Genomic DNA, 20670 nt, shown 5'->3' with positions numbered 1-20670 from the left:
AACATTTTTACACCCCTGATACCTTCGTTTTTTTAATATACTCTTAAATATGCATGAACTGGTATTCTTTCACTAAAATCTAAATGATCGCCTGATAAGCTGCCGATTTCGCTTATTGACGGAACATTTAGTCCTGAGGGCCGCAAATTATCGGGATTATATTATATTATATTATATTATATTATATTATATTATATTATGAATCTCTTTTTACATTATTTACAATTTCATTCGTAAACAACTGTCACACAAATACTAGTATGTTTTACAACGGTAAACATGTCTGGCTTTTACATAAGCGCAAATGATAATCGATATTCACAATTATTCTGATCCATAGTTCATTTGAAAATATTAATATTACAAGTTTCATGCAATAAATTTTCTAGAATTATTTAACCATTCACTATTTTACAAAATTAAAGAATTTTTTAATTTCTTTTTTTAGTCTAATGTCGACAACCACTTCGTGATGACATAAAAAAAAGTCGGTGCCATAACAGCACCACGGGCTATGTAAAATATAGGGTAGGATTATTGATTCTGTTGACACGTAGTTGCAGACAGTTTATATGAAGTTATACATACTTGTGGACATTATTCATACGGAGACAAATTAGGCATTTTTAAGCATCGGTATACACCAATGCATGTATCTAAGTTCAGGATTGATTCACATATTTTCATAACATTAGCAATATTGGGTTTGCTTGGGGTCTTGAACCATTATCGCATTCTAAATTAGCGCCCTAACTATCTTTAAAGTGCGCATGTGCAATGGGAATATAAGAGAGCTTGAATTACCCCTTCTTTAAGTTCATTTATAATTAAATCCCATTCGCTTTTTTCTCGATGTTTCGAGACTATTCCCCTTGGAAGTTCTGTAATGATGAAGTTGAAGTTCAATTCTCTGGACAGTTCTTTCAGGACATCAACACAGAATCCAACGTATTCCCCATCTCTATACATCACAAACGGTTCATCCTGAATAAAAAAGACATCAACACAGAATCCAACATATTCCCCATCTCTATACGTTACAAACGGTTCATCCTGAATTAAAAAAGACATCAACACAGATTCCAGCGTATTCTCCATCTCTGTACATTACAAAAGTTTCATCCTAAATAAAAAAGACATCAACACAGAATCCAACGTATTCCCCATCTCTATACATTACAAACGGTTCATCCTGAAAGATAACAAACTATCTGACTGCAAAATATTCGTCTCTTTCTCGTTTCACAGCCAATGTAACTTTATAATGGAAGGATATTGAAGTTTTAAAATTAATGCACGTGCCATCGATTTCGAGGTATGTTATGTAATACAATACATATACAATAGTAGTAGTAGTGTACTAAGAAGGGAGAGAGAGCGGACGGGTCGTTGCCCTGGGCGGCAGAGGTCTTGGGGTGCTAAAACCCCTTTGGGCCATGAGCTTCGCCGTGGACGCCATTTACCCTTAGTACGCCATTGATACGAATCCTGAGAGGCATCATTTTACGTTGTTTTCTTTTCTTCAGATAAAAATCCAGCTTTTGTCATAACAGTATTTGTGAATTACATTTATCCCTGCACTAGTTCTCCAACATTTGGAATAACTTTCCCGTGTCTTCCATTGTCAAATCTAGAAATAATATCATAAAACTTGAAGATTTTAAAAAATGTGTAAAATATGTACAATTAAACCAGCCTGCAAAGATGGTAGTTAATTAATTAGACGAAATTGAACTAAATTACTTAAACTAATTCCTAGCGATTAAAAGAAAATCACAGAACTACATTTTTGTTCACTAATATGCATGTCACCATACAGAATGGCAATATGACTTAGTCTTATGAAATTAAGAATACATTATTTTCAGTCTTCTCAATGTAAAGGTCATGCGCGAAAAAGGACAGTACCGTCATTTTCTTTTATTTGATTTCATGTACAGGTTTTTATTGCAATTACCTGCTTCGCAAGGACGCTGAATCTTTTCCCTTTGAAAACGTCAACGTCAATTTTTTTGTCACTAGTAACAAATGTTCTCGTGTTTATTCCATCGCGAGAAAATATGCTTTCCCCGATCTGCAAAACAAATTATGGAAAATAACCTTCAAAAGTTAACTGAATCAAATTATTTAAAATTGAAATTAGATTCTGATTGGGACAAGTAGGTTGAACTTTCTTCAATACAGCAGAGACGAGTCTACATTCTGCTGAAAATGGTCATAGGGCGTGGAAAACTACTGAACATGGTCATAGGGCGTGGAAAACTACTGAACTTGGCCATATGGCGTGGAAAACTACTGAACATGGCCATAGGGCGTGGGAAACAACTGAACATGGTCATAGACAGTGGAAAACTACTGAACTGGTTTTGAAAACAATGTTATGTTACCATGCTGTTGTTTTTCTTTAAATTGTAAAAGAACAGAAAGTTCTTAACTGTTTAGAATTGTCGTGCGAACGAAAACTACTATGCATGAAATACAATTTCAGATTGTATAAAGTTACAGTTTAGAATTAGGTACATTTGGCGAATTTATTCAAATCTATAATTTATTTGTTATGATGATCTGAATAATGTACTGGCAAAAACTCTCATTTTGAAATCCATTTTCAGAATGTCATTTAGTTACATGTACTGGCTTTTGTGGTATCATCCAAATATCAATTGGCATATAGATTACGCTAAAGGTTGTACACGGACATGATAAAGGAAATAATATTAAATATGAGCACCGCTTTCTTATTAGCATGGTAAAATATTACACAGATATGGAAAACCTTTGTATTGTATAACATTAATGACGAAAATATTACACAAATTTTAAGTTGCAATATCTATAAGTCCGCAAAAAGCTCTCTCGCGCTCACACACGAGCGCGTGTGTGTGTTACAAAACAAAGAAGACAAAGTATATACTTGCGTCTACATTCTTACATACGGCACATAGGAAGATATACGATTACAGCTGATAGTTTATTTTAATGGTTACGTCTTGTTCATTAGCGCAAATGCTATACGTGTATATAAAGCCTTGTTCAGAACTCTACCAGCTTTTAAAATCACATCGAAATAGGAAAACATGCAATAATAAAATGTATATCCTGACATGAGACACTTTTTTGTCAGAATGTCTGCAAACTAAAACTGGCTTAATGTCGGAATTTTCTTATTAAAAATTAAGGAAACTCCAGGATATGATCACAGTAGAATGTCAATAATGATCTTCGAATAATTTGCATAAAACTTAAATATCATGCTAATAGGTACGTTGAGCATCATTTGTATATGTTTAAAAATTAAACATTACAGTGTTGCTTCCAGGATTTTTCAAGCTGAGGCCAAAATGAAGCCATCCATTTTCAAAACCTTGGCCAATTCTAAATTCAATGTGAAAAAATTTGGACCTCTAACTTTATGGATGACACTGAAGAAAATATTTAAAGTGATTGTGGTGTCCTCAAAAAAAGTAAGCAAAAGTTTATTGGTTTGACGTCTTGTATCTAAGCAATTTAATTAGCTTGTAAACTTGATCCATGATTTTTAAAAAATATCTACCTATTGCAGATGTGTTGGGGATTTTGGGGTTGGGGTTTATTATCATTTATTTATTATATGGTATTCATGTGTATAAAACAAGGATGTAACAAAGAGCGATAGTAGACGAAAAATGCCAAATCCGGTTACCTTATGGTGTATTTTCTTGAGTGAATCGAATACGTCTTAGAAGATTTGGACTCAGGTCACAATTACTACTTCCTGTTCAGTAAACAATTTTTCATAGCTCATTTTGCAGGTGATACAAGATTTAGATTTAGGCATTCACGGTATTGATTTAACGGTAATTGCTCATTCCTTAGAATATGCTTATTATGGTGTGGTTGTCTGTGGTTATTCAGTGACAGCGCAGTGACCAATGAGGCATTGATGCTGATCCGGAAGTGAAATCTATGAGCCATTTTATGTTAACTGTCCACCCTCTCATAAAAGGCCAGATACTCTACAACAATAAGTTCGTCCTGAGTTCGTCTTTGAAGGTACTATAGATTGACATGATTTACTAGGATTTAGACATAGTGGAAAGTTCAGTACTATGAAAGAAATGTAGAAACTGTATAGGAAAACATAACTAGAATCTGAATCCCTTTGGTCAAATGTCATTGGGCGTATTCATTTCACGGAAAAAAAATGTAACCGTGTGTTCACGGACTTCAGTATTCCTCGGCTACCATCGCTCTTCAAACAGATGAAATGGCGCACAAGAGATTTTGAAAAATTAAAACACTTGATTGTGTTTGGATATACTTCAGTAAGAAAAAGTGAACTACAGAATATATAGTACGACTAATGTAAGTAAACTTTAATCAGTGCAACAGTGTCAATACGGGCAGCCAATTATGTTAGATATTCTTGAAAAAAGTGGACTCTAGTCCTGGGGTAGACTGACAGGGAATTGAAGCAGTAAGATTTTGACTCGTCCCTTTTTAAATAGCAGGTTTGACGTCTTACATTGAAAGATTACCATTTCCCGAGCCAGTTCTACTGGAAGTTATGCTCGAAGTTTTTGCCTTTTCCTGGCACTTGCTGTGCATGGGGTGGGGTGAGGGCGGGCAATACGTTCGAATCCTTTGATTCCGTGTCACCAATAGATTCGCTTTAGCTGTCTATTCGTTCAAATTAATCCAGCAATGATCCTGTCGACATTCCACGCCAACCTGCACATTCCTCGTGTATCAACACATGTCAAAGCAGTCTTGGGATAATTATCCACATACGAAAGCACAAAATGCATAAAAGCTGAAAAATTAACTATATTAAACTTGGGCTTGAAAATAAAAAGTGGAGAAAGTGAGAACAGAATTCTGTTGAAGATCATAGTCTCTTAAGGTCAAACGTTTTCCTGACAAAAAATATGCAGTAATGAAATTTCATGTACATCGTTCCAACTATACCGTGCACGTTACTGCAAGAAAAAAAAATATCTGCTTTCTGTAAATTTTCCAGTCTTTAAGAGACTAATATAAGCACAAGATCATTAGTAGAAAGGTTTAAATATTTAAATATTTTTAAGTTCGAAAGGATCGCAAAAATGTACATATGAACGGCCCGGATTAGCCTAGTAATTTCGGATTAGCCTATTAATTTCGATAGATAACTATTACCTGAAACGGTGGATGGGGTGGGGCTTGTTTAAAGTCTTCGCAGAGTAATGTAAGAAAAGAAATATAGCTGCATTTGTGGGCCACTTTGTCCTATCTTGGTCTCTTTCTTATTATTAAAAAAAATGTCGCCCATCCATAGACAGAATCCGCGCCAGCATCTATCGTACGGCGGGACTTTTAGTTAATATGCTCGTTCAATATGGGCAGCTGTGATGAACCGCCCTAGAAGCAACACTGCGGTGATTATATAAAAAGCATCAATTGTAACACCTTATGCATTGCTTTCATACCTATATTTGCAAATCCGCATTTCAATACGTGCACTATATAATATCAATGGATACAATACACTATATAACATCAATATATACAATACACTATATAATATCAATGGATACAATACACTATATAACATCAATATATACAATCACTATATAATATCAATGGATACAATTATATCTGACAGACTCATACATTCAAAATTGTAATGAAATTTCAAAGTATACTTACGCTATATGATTCATTATGAGACTAAAAATGACATAATGTAATTAAAAGATCTGGTAAATGGACATTTGATGGATGAAAATATTCCGTGTTTGATGAATGTGTTCAAAATGAGATCATCAGCATACATTTTTGCTCTACATTTTTAACAAGGAGATATCACTTTATCGCCACTTGCAATATCACTTTTGGAAATACTTTTCCCCATTCTGGAAATATATGTGCCTTATGTATGTTTTTCAAACTTATATTTCAGTATTTAAGCCTCTTTCATTTTTGGTCATTTGCGCTCTCTCTCTCTCTCTCTCTCTCAGCATGAGCAGATCTTCAAATATGCCCAGACCTTATTGTACACTTATGTAAACAACGAGGAGGTGCCGTCCAAAAATGTACAGAAAACGAACTGCAGCAATATAAAATAGACCATGTATCAACATTTCAAAATTAGTTTTTAACATAAATGATGCAAAATGCCAGTGACAAAATGTAAAATCTCGATATTTAAGGGTCGCAGTTACTAATGATCTGAAACGGAACCTTTAAATTAAAAAATTATCCACCAAAGCAAATTGTACTTTAGGCCTATTAAGACCTAAATTGTAATCTCGCCCACAACAAAACAGTAAAAAAAAATCAGCTGTCAAGGGTTTGGACCCATTTTAGAACATGCTTGTTTAGTATGGCTTCCCCATTTCCAGGTTTTACAGGATAAAATTGAATTTTAAAAATCAGAAAGCAGGCAGCCTGGTATGTTACATTTAGTTATGACCACAACCCAGGAAGCACGACCGTCAAGACAATAGGTTGTCGTGGAAACCATTAAACCAATGTTGAATGGAGAATAGACTATTATATTATTATTTTTTAGGTTTGAAGGGAAATTAAAATACACTACTACAGTTCGAGGAAACCTAAAAAGAATCAGCAAAAATCAACATGAATATACCTACCAGTTACTCTAGGACCGAAATGATAGCTACAAATGTTGTTCCTTCCCAATTATTCACAATTATCAAGTCTTCAGAAAAACAAACTACATTTTCAAAATTAGTACGGATACAAAGGCTGAAGCTGCGCGGAGCAACAATCTCATTATTATGTAGAATCAAACTAATTACGATCAAGCTCAAAATTTAACACCATCCCACTCCAACAAAGTTCAATGTTTTAATCCGCGTAAGAAATATGGTAACGAAATTTAAAAAATTTCTTCATTTTTGGTATGACAACAGTCAATCATTTGTCAAAATGCACAATCTGAAACACTATATCTGTTTGATAACTTTGTAAAAATCGCTGTTTTAAACTTATTGTAAAATATGTTTTGTATGGAAGTAGTAATGCAACCATTAATCGTATTGGCACACAACTGAGATATTGTTTTAAAAACACAAATCGACCGATTTTGCCTTAAAATGCATAATCAATTTAAGTTGCTCTTTTTTAGTCAATATAAGGAAGTAGTTTTAACTCGTAAAATGTGAACATTTTGTTTTGTCAGTCGGGGCTTCGAGACTCGTGACAATACAATGTTTCCACTTCACTCGTGAAGTGCTTGATTTCATATACACAATAACTGTATAAGCTTTTCTATAAATGTTTCATAAGAACAAATGGATTGGTATAAATTTTCAACTAATCCTCTGAATATCTCATGAATTAAAATACTCCGCGATACCTTCAAATTCACATGCACCATGATACCTTCAAATTCACGCGCACACACACACACGCACACAGACACACACACTGACACACATACACACACATACACACATACATACATATATATATATATATATATATATATATATATATATATATATATATATATATATATATATATATATATATATATATATATATCGCTATCGTCTCCCTTGTAATCAACTTAGTACTCGCATCGGCAATGTTATTGATACAATCAGTTTACATGTTCTTGGAGAAACTTACATTGTCTAGAGAATCCAAATATCTGTAGATAGGTATCAGATACCGGTTTCGCACGTTACCTCCGTTATTTTCATTATATTGGTCCCACACATAGTCTCCAAGGGCTCCGTTGTAGGTAAGTTTCTGCATAAAATACGCAACGCTAAGATTAAAATCGGATGGCAAAATTGGCAGTGGTTTACCTTGTACATTATGCTTTAAATAAAATTTGAATCAAACTTGTGTAATGGACTACGTCTGAACTGCATTCATTATAATACATTCTAAAAAGTAATATTGACACACAATACAATTGTTATCATAAGTTGAACAATAAAAATAAACGTGACAAATGAATTTCTTTATTCAATTGAAAATTGGTATATTAAACTAAATGTTCATACTAATATGTATTTGGCAAGTGTTTATCTGACGAACTGGCGCTCTGCAACAAAATTACTAGGGTTCCAAGATAAGATCTTTTCTTATTTTTAAATGCTGAGTGTTGTAACAATTTATCAGTTTATGATAATCTTGCGCAATGACGGGATTTCAAGATGGCCACATGGCAAACATATTCTATGTATGATTGGAATTATTTTAATTTAGGACCAGCTTGATACCAGAAGAATATTTCTGGGGAGAACGGCATGTCGAAATTACTTATCATTTGGAAGGACCAGCAGTTAAAATATTTTCAAAATAGCTGCCACGGTGGCCATATTCGATGTCAGATTGCGCCATTTTCATCTAGGACGAACTAGACATCATCAGAAGTCTTTTGGTGAAATCCCCATGTCGATGTGACCATCTATCCGAGAGGAGTGGTGATAACAATAATGAATGCTAAAGTTATTCATCTCAGTAGGAATAGTAATAACAAAACTCGATGTTGATTTGACTTTCCGTTCAGGACAAGTAACAATAACATTTTCAAGATGACTGATGTGGCTGCCATATTGAATGTCAAATCGGCAAAATTTCATTTAGAGCCATCTGTACATTATAAGAAGTCTTTTAGTGAAAGCCATCTGTCTCAAAAATGACACCTTTATGGAGACTTGAGAACAAAATTTTAAAATGATCGTCGAATGTGTGTAAAGATGTATGGCAATCCTCCAATGAGTTCAAGAGGAGTAGGAATAACAAACTTGTGCTAGTGATTGGAAGGACGTCGAACAACAAGTCATCCCATAAGGCCCATAACCAGCAGAGCGTGAAAAGGTGTATCATCTCTAATTTGTACGTCATACAGATGGGGCCTCACGTGACTCTTAGCGTCGAGTGTGATCCACTGCTGTAACTTAGCAACAAGGGATGATACAGCCTTACAGATAAATATATTACTTTTGTATGCTTTTATTATATACATTAGAGAAACATTCATTTTAGTTAGTTAATTACACAGAGACTGAATGCTGGAAATACTGTTTACAGCGTAGCAAGGGAAACAAGTTTTAAGGAATAATGGTTACGAATACGTTGTCGTATTAATATTTGGATACACAGTATATAGACATATTCCCTTGAGTGGATATTGCAATGGATTTTATCACTGCCACTCAGTAATTTGAATGATCCTGCGTTTTTGTTTAAATTTTGTGAATAAACATGGGTGATAGTGACGCTGAATTTCATCAGATTTTGAAATGCGAATTATTCGACCTAACATACTGGATGGATTGGTTGTGGATGTTGGGCAGGTGCTGGGACATTTCCACGAGATATCTGGTGTGTGGTTTTGTGCAGATGAAAGCTACCAACACAACTATGTTTCTGTAAACATATTTCAAAGTTTTGGCACTGTCGTGTGAATATTTCCAATAAAATGCAAAAGTTTTTTCATCTCAGCAGATATTGTCAGTTGTGGATTCGGGTCCATCTACGGAGCATGATACAAAATGTTTCCAGTTTTTCAGACTAAGATCAGACAAGGCAAGAAAACGGATGATATGTGGGTCAGTACGAGATTGTTGGAGAAAGATTCGTTGGGGCCTGAGATAAACTTTTCACACATTCAGATAAAGACAATCGGTATTTCTTTTATTTCTTTTGACTTTCATGAAAATATCGTTAAGTAATCTGTATTAATCTTTAAGAACACACACACACACACACACATATATATATATATATATATATATATATATATATATATATATATATATATATATATATATAGAGAGAGAGAGAGAGAGAGAGAGAGAGAGAGAGAGATGGTTGATTAAATAGACAGACAGACAAATAGATAGATAGATAAAACAGAATTTATATATTTAAGTAGGTTATATGTTAGTGTAAACAAAGAATGCAAGAAAGACCTGTACATGCATATACATTCATATAATATCATATACAGCTTGATGTAAATTTAGACATGATACAATTAATTTCGACTGGCAAACAACGTGATGCACATGCTAAACTTAGCTTTATTTATTATGATATAACCCGACTCAATACTCTCTAAGTTTTTAGTTTTCATATCGTACCAAAGTCTCAAAACATGAATAAAACTACAGTAGCGTGAAGGTCAAGTTTAATAGTCCTCTGCGTAGGCACTAGTAGGGCATTACTGACTGGATATTATTGATAAATTGGTCTCAGTGATCTTGATCTTCAGTGAGAGTATGCGGTCTTCAATTAAACTTAACGTGCAGTAATCATTATTTTCTGACTATTCTTATCATGATCGTACCCTCTGACCTATAGACACATCCACAAAGTTTGACCATTAAACTTACTCTTGAACAAAAGTTATTCTGGTAAACTACAATGACCTTGACCTATGACCTTTTGATCCAAAAATCATTAGGTTTCTTTCACATCGTAAGTGTCAGCTCTCCGCAAACTTTAGTCCAAGTAAGTGGCATCACGTTAAATTATTATGCAAAAGCTTTTTTCTTTCAGCCACAGTGACTTTGACCTTTGACATTTTAACCCCGAAATCCATCGGCTGACTTCCTATATAGAGTGTATGTCGTCCCAAACTTTAATGAATGCACTCAATCGAAAACTGGAAGTTACATGTGAAAGCGTATAATTCCTTTGTCACAGTGATTATGACCCTGACCTTTTGATCTTAAAATCAATCGATTTTTTCTTACCTGAAGTGCAAATCATCCACAGTGATTTAGACGTTTTTAACTCTAAAATCGATCGTCGAGGTGGTTTTTGTTTTTGTTCTTCTAAATGCAAACCATCCACAACGTGTTTGGTAACGGTAGATTGTGGAGAACTCGAGTTGTTGAGCCTAAACTAATTCTCTTCTTTAAGTCACGTTTACTTTGACCTTTCACATTTTGACTCCGAATTCAATGAGAATCTTACACCATGTATAAGCCATCCACAACTGTTGGCAACTGCATTGCTCTCTAGATCAATATTGTGTGCTTAATATTTGTCCATGATAGAAGGTTGTAACTTAAGCTAATGGTCATATGAAAACATCATGTTTAGATGGCTAACTTTTGTCCATGATCGTAGATTGTACTTTAAGATAATGGTAATTTATAACATCTTGACATAGTCTTTTGACCTTAGAATGTTCTTGAAGCAAATTTATAATCCACATCCTTGTCATCTTTTTGTGTATTAGTCTTTTATATAAGGTAGAGGTAAACAAAACTTATTCTTTTATATTATTAGAACACTGGTTAGACCTTTCACTGGTATGTTAAGATGTAATATAAAATGATATATTTTAATCATTCTATGGAATTTCTCATGTACTCATGACTTTTTTAACACTATTAAAACTATTGTTCACTCATTAAAAGACATTCTGAATCATATCAACATGATACATCAAAACTGTTGACACATCAGCACATTTAAAATTGGAATTCATTCAAGACACTATATACGTGTGTATGTGTGATTTTAGGATCATTTTTGTAAAAGTTATAATACTGCAAGTTCCGCTAACATTTACATTTTATAACGCAGACAGTTAAATTATTTGCTGGTTTTACTAAACTTGCTGATTATGCTTCTTTATGTTACTTAGTTTAAGACCATAGAGTTGTAACAGTAGTGGGGGGGGGGGGGGCAACTGCAATTGTTTTGCAAAAACAAAATGTGCAAGTGACGGGCGGAGATATCATAACATAATACATAACTTAATAATCCCCTATAGTAGGCATCTAAAAAATGCCATCCTGACATGAACTATTTCAGGGGGATCAAGTCTGAGTACCTGCAAATTCTGAACAGCAGATTGATCAAAATTCGTATGTAAAATGCAAAATTATTAAATAAACACTGTGCGAAAAGTATATTATTACCAAACAATAACATATGAGTTTGCAGGTCATGCTATACGGTTTTTCTTGACAAAATAATTGCAAATACGTATAAAGACCATATAAACTGTGTTATATAAAGCATTTATGCATATGTACAGTGTCATGACAATAGTGTTCCACATCTTTATCAAATTTACATCGCGTAAAGGGCGTAAGTTTTGGATTATGACCGTACCGCACAACATTGTTGATTAGCTAACCAAGCATGTAAAGGTAAGAAAATAAAAGTTGTTTTGGGTCCAAGTTGACCGGTTTCTATACGTGTGTTGCTAAAACTGTGGGGAAAAGCTCAACAGACCGTGGAGAGATTTTAGTAAAAATAAATTTCAGTACTAAGCAGAAGATCTCAACTGAAGCGGCTGTAACGAACGTTTGGTGTTTGTAATGACCGAGTTCTATTTCGGCTCGAAAAAGAATCAGGAATCAGAACTGGCTGGATCTGACAACCAGCTTAAATCATTATGTGCCATGACAATATACACAAGAACCGTCCAGATGTAACATTTAGAAGGACGTTTTATATCTGTCTTTATTCTACGATGATCATTCAAATGAACCTGTCTTCACTAAGAAAAATATTTAATTAACCTCTCATATCCATATTCATGTATACAGTTTGCGACAAGCATGAAAGCAAACTTTAAATAGTCCGTAAAAAGCGCCTGTGTAAAGCAAGGCTCAAACTTCACATGTTTCGATGTTTTCTTCAAACCGGTCACTTTTGTCTTGGCATTATTGGATTGCGGTCTGCATTAAAGATTTACTTGCCGATATTGAAGAGGAAAATATGTAAATCAATGCACCTACAAAACTAACTATTTGACAACGAACGCGCTCTAAAAAGCATGAGCAATATCATGTTTTGCAAAAACACGTGTTAACACACTTTTATGAAGAACTTTACTTAGTTTAAATTATAATCAAGGCATGTATTACAATTACCTTAACAAGTCACGATAAAATAATGGTAGTGGGGCCAAGTGTTTGGAACTATTTTGTTATTCTCAAAATTCATAACTGGACGGCGTAGGGATGAAACAGTAAATCTCCAGATAGCAGAGTGACATGCTTATTCAGCGACTATGGCGCAGAGTGAGCAAAACTAAACTACATCAATGACAAACGGTGTTAGAATAAATTTAGCCTACCTAATATTGTCTGTGTTAAACGTAGGAAATGTGTAAGTTTGATAATAAACATCATTGTTTTTGACATTATCTATATTTTCGTAATAATCTTGATGCTTTCCTTTGCTGTCATCAAGATTCGTTTGAAATATTCGTTACATTTGCTGATGCTATATGTTATATTAGCGCTCTAAAAATATGCAATCACTCCAGGCGATCACTACAATAGCTTCATTCACTGCATTCACTCCATACACACGTATACTTTTGCTTTGTTGCTGTTTCGAGGAAAGTCAGGGCCCAAACACTTGACCTGACCCGGCCATGATAAGAGTGCTCACAGTAACGTGTCAGTTACAAGATCCCTTTGCCACATAGTAGTAGGAAGTTTATATCAGTCTGTTCCGGTGAGATTACGTCAAAGTTTTCAAGGGACATAATGCAATGTACTAACGGCAAACAAATATAAACCTTCTACTTCATTTCATTTTCTTGTATAAAATTTACAGACACAAGTTTCATTCGGAAGAAGACGTCGTTTCACACCAGTGAAACACTATGTCGTGACATTGTAGCTACTGTTTTATAAGAGAAAATGTACACTTTTTGTGAAGAACAGAGACAATAATAGTATACACCGATTATATATGTTACATATATGTATTCCAAGATGTCATGAAAAAATAAACGAGTATACTTACGTCATCTGTTTTATTTCGATTCTAAAATTTGATGTCAAAGGTTACAATAATCAACTAAATACAAAACTGTCATCTGAAATATTGAATTCGAACTCATATTTTCCATAACATCACTAAAACCATGCTATTACAGTGTTGATTCATATGAACGGAAAAGAAAAGCATTGTTTGTATATTTGATGAGTCATACATTCTAGAGGTCGGATAACATACATGGCTAGTCTATACGTAATATACCTACCTGTAACAGATGCTACCAATCTAGTTGCTGCTTTTGTTACCACTGTTGTTACTTATATTGCTATTTACACTACCACTACTACTGCTACTACTACTACTACTGCTACCACTACTACTGCTACTACTACTACTACTGCTGCTGCTACTACTACTGCTACTGCTACTACTAATGCTGCTACTACTACTACTGCTACTACTATTACTGCTACTACTACTACTGCTACTACTACTACTACTGATACCACTACTACTGCTACTACTACTACTGCTGCTACTACTACTGCTACTGCTACTACTACTACCATTGTTACCACTGATCTTACAAATACTATTTGTTCCCATACTACTACCACCACTATTATTGCTACAACTACATCTACACCTACTATTACTACTGCTGCTACTACTACTACCACGGTTACCACTAAAGTTACCAGTATTGCTAGATCCACTACTTTTACCACAAACATGGTTACCACTAATGTACCCAATATTGCTAGTTACACTTCTACTACTACTGTCACTAATATAACTAGCTCCACTACTACTACAATTACTAATATTGCCACTACTGTTACTGCTATACCTAGTTACATTACTACAACTACTACTGCTACTAATAATAATACTATTACTACCACCGCAACTGTTTACCACAAATGTTACTAATATTGCTAGTTCTACTACTAATACTAATACCAATGTTACCACTAATGTTACCAATATTGCTAGTTACACTACTACTACAACTACTACTATTACGACTAGTGTTACTACTGCAGCTAATTCCATTACTACATCAACTACTAATACTACTACTACTGCTACTACTACTACTACTAATAATAATAATAATAATAACAATAATACCATCCAATCACCATATTTGCAATGCAGACAGACCGATGACGCAACTGCACTGTATATATCTAGGCCTAGCCCCGGTTACGTACATGGGGAGTTTTCAGAGGGTTGTGCAATACCTTTCATTAAACACCAAAATGCCTAATTGATTTTGTTCAAACTATACATTAATAAAATTGAAATGAATGTATAAATAAAAGGCGGATTTGCGATAAATATAAAACTACATAATTGGTTTATTCCGAGTCCGGGGAAAGAACTCGTTTGATACGGCGTAGGAACATATGTCCCGACCTGACGGCCTCGACATATTCCTACGCCGTATCAAACTCGCTCTTTCCGTCCACTAAGAACAAAACACATATGTAGTTTCGTTTATTTATTGCATAGTTGTTATTCTTTACATATGGAATTTACAGTATGTATTTGCAGTTTATTAAATTTGCTATATGCCAACCCGTTGATATACCACTTAATGTGAATTTGTTTTATCCAACTAAGCCAAAGTAACCCTTGCCCAGTATTCTCATTATTCTTTGACCGCACGAAACAACTAAGCTATGAAGAAAGCAACCGTTTATCCTAGCTAAACGTGTGACTACCCTCACAACTCGACCAGTAAATGGCCATACAATGAGGCCTCAGGTTTCCGTTATAATATTCGTTTGGACTCGATGAAACGGAGAAACATCAAAGTCATATATAATCTTCCTTCGATAAGAGAAAGTCTGCAGGTCTCATTTCAGTAAGAGTGCCATCCTCATCAATAAATTAACCGACTTATCCACGTCTTGCAGGCGAGACAAATAAGTATGGTACTCCGCACATCCAAATTGGAAATACCAGTGAATGTCATAGACTCAGTGGTGTGTTATCAATAATTGCAATTTCAATCTCAGTATAATTCAAAATTAAGTTAAAACTACCTACCTTTCATAAAGCAAACTAGTGTTAGATCCAAAATATTTGTAAAGTACTGCACTCGGTGGTGTACACTATACACAGCAGTGTACACTCGGTGGAGTGCAGTGTACATATAGTCGTGTACCATGAGGATCCGACCACAATTATTTGCTTCTTACTAAATAGTTTTGATCTTTTTTCAATGATATAAAGTGTTCATAATTTAATATTGAACTGTTTGGGGAAAAAAATCACATTAAGAATGAATTTAATATGGAATTAAAAATATAGTGCATGAACTATTATAACGTACTTACTGTTATATGTTTATTCAGTGTCGAGATGTCATTCATAAGTTCTCACAGCATGACGTAATAGTATACAGGGGCTAAATGACATCATTTCTACGTATTCACACGTCTTTCACTCTAATATTTGTAGACCTATCTTCACAGAACAAAATTTGTTTTCAGTATGTTTTCTTTACAATTCTGATATTGTAATTGAAATGCATTTTTTTTTTAAATTTGGGCATATAAATAAATTCTACAGTTGGACATTGTAGGAAAGAGAGAAGTACAACGGGTGAGCTTGAGTACGACTCTAGATTCCTATTCAAGGGCAATATACTATACCGTATGTACTCGCTTATAAGACTAATTAAATTGTAAATTGCACAGACCCAGATGTACCTTCACATTTTATGCCAGCAGATCTGGGTCTGTGCAGTTTGCATGGAATAATTAGTATCATAAAGAACAAAGACCCTGGTCTGCAGGTGCTTTATACCTCGGCAGATCAGGATCATTGTTGTTTGCAGTTTGACTCGTCTTATAAGCGAGTATACATGGTACTTACTTACCTCGAGTCTCAGTTGCCTGTTGAAATCGGAAGCAGACATAAAGCGGTCCTCCGTAACTTCCTTGGAACAGTTCTGAACAAACTTATTCAGGTAGTGATGTAGTATGCCTACGACGTCAACCATAATTCCAATATCTAACCGGGACATTGTGTCATTGAAGCTTTCTGTGCCAAAATAATAATTTAAATTTTCAGATTAAAATTGTGGTAAATTGAAATAAATTAAACATTTCAAATTCGGATCATGGAAAATGTCTAAAAGTCGCAATTTTCAAAATGCTTATATTATTTTTAAATTTAAACGAGTTTAAATTAACTTAGAAGATATCATTTTAAGTTCATATTATTTTCCTTTTTTTCGCCAAATATCAATATTACGCGTATTAACATAATATTTACTTATTTCACGCTCTCAGACTTATTATAACATAGTACTGCTTGAAACAAAAACGTTAATAATAGGTAATGAATATTGAAAGAAGTGTTGAATGCTATTAATTTTCGAGATACAATTTCTTTCAAACGAATTTCTATGTTATCGTTAAGAATTATAATTTTGTTCATTTACCTGAGGCCAATTTAAAATGAATTTCTCCCAATTACTTCACTTAATATTTCAGTCGATGAATTACTGGTCTTATAACCGCTCTGGTGGCCTAGTGGTTAGAGCGTCCGCCTCAGATGCGGGAGGTCGTGGGTTCGATCCCCGGCCGAGTCATGCCAAAGACTTATAAAAATGGCACTAACAGCTGCCTCGCTTGGCGTTCAGCATTAAAAGGTTAGTGTAGGACTGGTCTATCTGGTGTCAGGATAATTTGACTGGGTGGGACATCATGCAACATGTCTGTGGCATGATGCTCCAGTGTTAGACATCACTATAAACTGCCACATTGCAGACATCGTAGCGATATGACTGAAACATTGTGAAAGCTACGTTAAAAATTCAAATCACACACATACAATCACACTCACACACGTCTTACACTGGTCACTGCGGTGAATTGCTAGACAATATTGGTCAATGATGGTGAATTATTAGTCAATACTAGTCACTGACGGTGAAATACTAATACTGGTCACTGACGGGTCTCATAGCTACACATGCTCCGTCGATGACAAGTTGAAAGATAAGAAGGACTTATTTAAGCATAACATGCATTTATTATGACGTCATGTTTATTAATCTTTATACATTGTAACATTTGGAACCATGCCTTCATTCGTTCAAACATCAGCACAATCCTATACAGCCGTGAAACAGATAGCTCCGAAATTCATATTCTCACAGTACATAATAATGGACTAAAAGGTCTATTAGTTGGCATAGTTGGATAATTCACTCGCAATAAAGATCAAGGAACTCGCTCGCTCGCTGCGCTCACTAAGGATTTCTGTGATGTTAGGCAAACGTGAATTATTAAACATATTTGCTCTTTATTACTATTTCACAGTACAAAATGAAATTACCGAAAACATTTTTCACCAGTAAATTTGGGGTCCTATGACGATTGTTGAGTGTTAGATTATATTGGGGACTACTTTTTAAATGTGAGAGGGCTTATAAATACCACAGACATCGGTAGTAGGCTACAAGTCCATAGCATGACGATACAATGCGAAAGCTCTGCCGTCTTATCACTATGACCTTATTTTGTAGTTTCTTAACTATCTCTTGGTATATGTACTGAATAGAATTGTGCGTGTTTGTATATATCATATATTCATGTCATGTACTAAGAAAATCACCCGTTTGCTACATTCTCTCATGAGTTCCGTATAATAGACACATATCATATGAATGATCACATACAGCCTCTGTGCAAGTGTGCATTATCCTATATATTTGTACCGATTGCTTTTTTAGGAATTTTTGAAGGATTCAGCAACTGGAAGCCATACAATGTCGCCATCTCATTAAGCCCGTCGACAATTTCTCGAAAATCCTAAAGAAAGAATGTAGAAATGACAAAGTAATTTGCTTATTATATTTCGATTGTTTACTACTTATCGATCGTTCTATTTTATCAACTGTAATGTTTGGTGGCTGGCATTGATGGTAAAGGACAGTACTGACAGATCTACTTCATATTCCAAAAAAATGTATATTTTTGCAGGAATTGTATAAAAACTGATATTAGCTTATGTCATCACATTTATCCATGGTCGCAGAGGTAAAGACTGACATATTTTTCGTCTTCCATATATTTTTGATATGTTGTCAAAGTTGTTAACATCAGTTTGGAATCAAATATAGTCTCAATCAAGCAATATATTTTAAAAACAAATCTCAACAACTGCATTGGCGTAGCAAGAAATACCCACCCCGCCCCGCAAAACCGAATTATTCTGCCCCCTTTCCAATATAAAAATGTTGTTTGGTGGGAACTTTGGGACCACACACATGCACAAAAGAACCACCCCACCCCACCCACAGTTGCATGGGGTTGCGTGGGCAGCTGCTACGCCATCAACGGTTGTCATAAAAAGAATCTGTACTTAAATAGATGTGAAAAGATCATACTTCCAATAAACTATATATAAAAAAAGTTTGAAATCTAAATCGATTGTTAAATTTTATTTAAAAATAGATATAATGATGCAATGTATGTCTCATTTGTATGCGATAATATTTTCTCAAAGAAAGACTAAAATATTTTTTGCGCATGAAAGTATGAACTAGTAAATCATGTTCCTTACGAGAAAGGGTTCTCAAATTATTCAAAAATAAGAATTTTCGTCTGTTGATTACAACAGTATTAAATGCAGTCCCAGTCTGTATAGAGTCCATTCAAGGATATACTTACCAGGTAAGTAATGAACCAACTTATGGTGTGATGCAGCAAATGAAGACGTTGTGCCTGCAAACATAAAGTGTGATTCATAGAGTTGTAATGAATACCGCATTAATAACATATTTTTTTATACTTGTGTATGATTCGCATTCAAATGGAAAAAAGGATAGACCGAAATATGTTTTAACTGTGTAAGATACCTGCAATTAAATTCGGATTGGTTAATCTGGAGCATTAGAAGGCTCGATCATCTGAAAAATATGTAGACCAAACTGCGCGCAATTAGAATCGAACTATTAGGAAAGGTTCGTGATTTGCACATAAGTTCATCTCATGTTGTCTTTTGGCACTTTGTTCGAGTACCACTTTTATTTAATTATAAATGAGTAGTCTGGCACCCTGCATTCTTTAACGCATTTGTAAGGAACTGAAGAAGTCAGGGTACCAGTCTACTAAATTACCCATTACATCGAAACCTGGTATAACAAAATACATAAATATAATAGTTACAGCTTGAATTACTGTCTTGACAACGGACTTATTCATTGAATGGAGGATGAATTTCTCCATCTGGGCTTCGCGAAGGTTGATCAACGTATGTTGCAGTTCAAGGTCATCACTTGATGCTATCCGATCGGGCAACATGATTGGCCAGACAAAAATGGCTTCTTTTCCGAGCGCATGCACTGGAGAAAAGTCATCTGAAATACATGTGCACAATAAATACAACAAATATTGAAGGGATACTTTGGTAAGCTATGTATATCTGTATATTATTACATACCCAATTTAATCTTGCATGCTTGATCTGACATTCAATACAGCTGTTCATTCCTATTTCCGTATCAAACACCTAGATTCGAACTACTTAAGTGTATTCTTTGATGTCTGCTCGTAGATGTCTTTAGACGATAGTGAGTTTAACTTTTACGAACCACAAGTCGTTTCGAATGTCATTCGGACAGTAAATCTCTAAATATTTAGAAAGCGTAAAAGAAGGGGTATGTAATAAATACAAAATAGGTTTTGTGTTTTGTTAGAGTGTAGGTAAAGAACTCGTTTGTTATGGTTGTTGAATATCCCTACACCACATCAATCGCGTTCTTTCCGCCGACTCAGAATAAAAAAAGTGTGCAGTTTTGTATATTAATAGAATCCTGAACGACTGTGTCTAATGTTATCACAGGATGTGGCTGGTCACCTCATTACACCTAACTCTATATTATTTGATGCCATCAACATGGCGAAACTGGACAAGGATATTATCCTCGTATTTTTT

At 34.6% G+C, this 20670-nt stretch overlaps 1 protein-coding gene across 4 annotated transcripts in view; it reads right to left on the bottom strand.

The window, feature by feature from the left end:
- LOC149787767 (glutamate receptor ionotropic, kainate 2-like) overlaps positions 1-20670 on the bottom strand; it is a 42955-nt gene that overhangs the window by 15317 nt on the left and 6968 nt on the right. For 2 of the 4 annotated variants that reach the window (XM_089973960.1, XM_089973957.1), the window contains exons 4-12: positions 19902-20092; positions 19404-19457; positions 18449-18542; positions 16601-16764; positions 13732-13752; positions 7618-7740; positions 5668-5688; positions 1958-2074; positions 805-984 (exon numbers count right to left, since the gene is read on the bottom strand). In XM_089973960.1, the coding sequence (XP_089830086.1) occupies positions 805-984; positions 1958-2074; positions 5668-5688; positions 7618-7740; positions 13732-13752; positions 16601-16764; positions 18449-18542; positions 19404-19457; positions 19902-20092 (965 nt within the window). The remainder of the gene's footprint in view (positions 1-804; positions 985-1957; positions 2075-5667; positions 5689-7617; positions 7741-13731; positions 13753-16600; positions 16765-18448; positions 18543-19403; positions 19458-19901; positions 20093-20670) is intronic. The other 2 variants (XM_089973959.1, XM_089973958.1) reach the window with 2 other exon arrangements.

The sequence above is a fragment of the Sinohyriopsis cumingii genome, chromosome 11 (genome assembly GCF_028554795.1).
Source record: "Sinohyriopsis cumingii isolate HCF-2022 chromosome 11, ASM2855479v2, whole genome shotgun sequence".
Lineage (NCBI taxonomy): Eukaryota > Metazoa > Mollusca > Bivalvia > Unionida > Unionidae > Sinohyriopsis > Sinohyriopsis cumingii.
The sequence above is the reverse complement of the archived record's forward strand: the minus strand, read 5'-3'. Positions and strand labels throughout refer to the sequence as shown.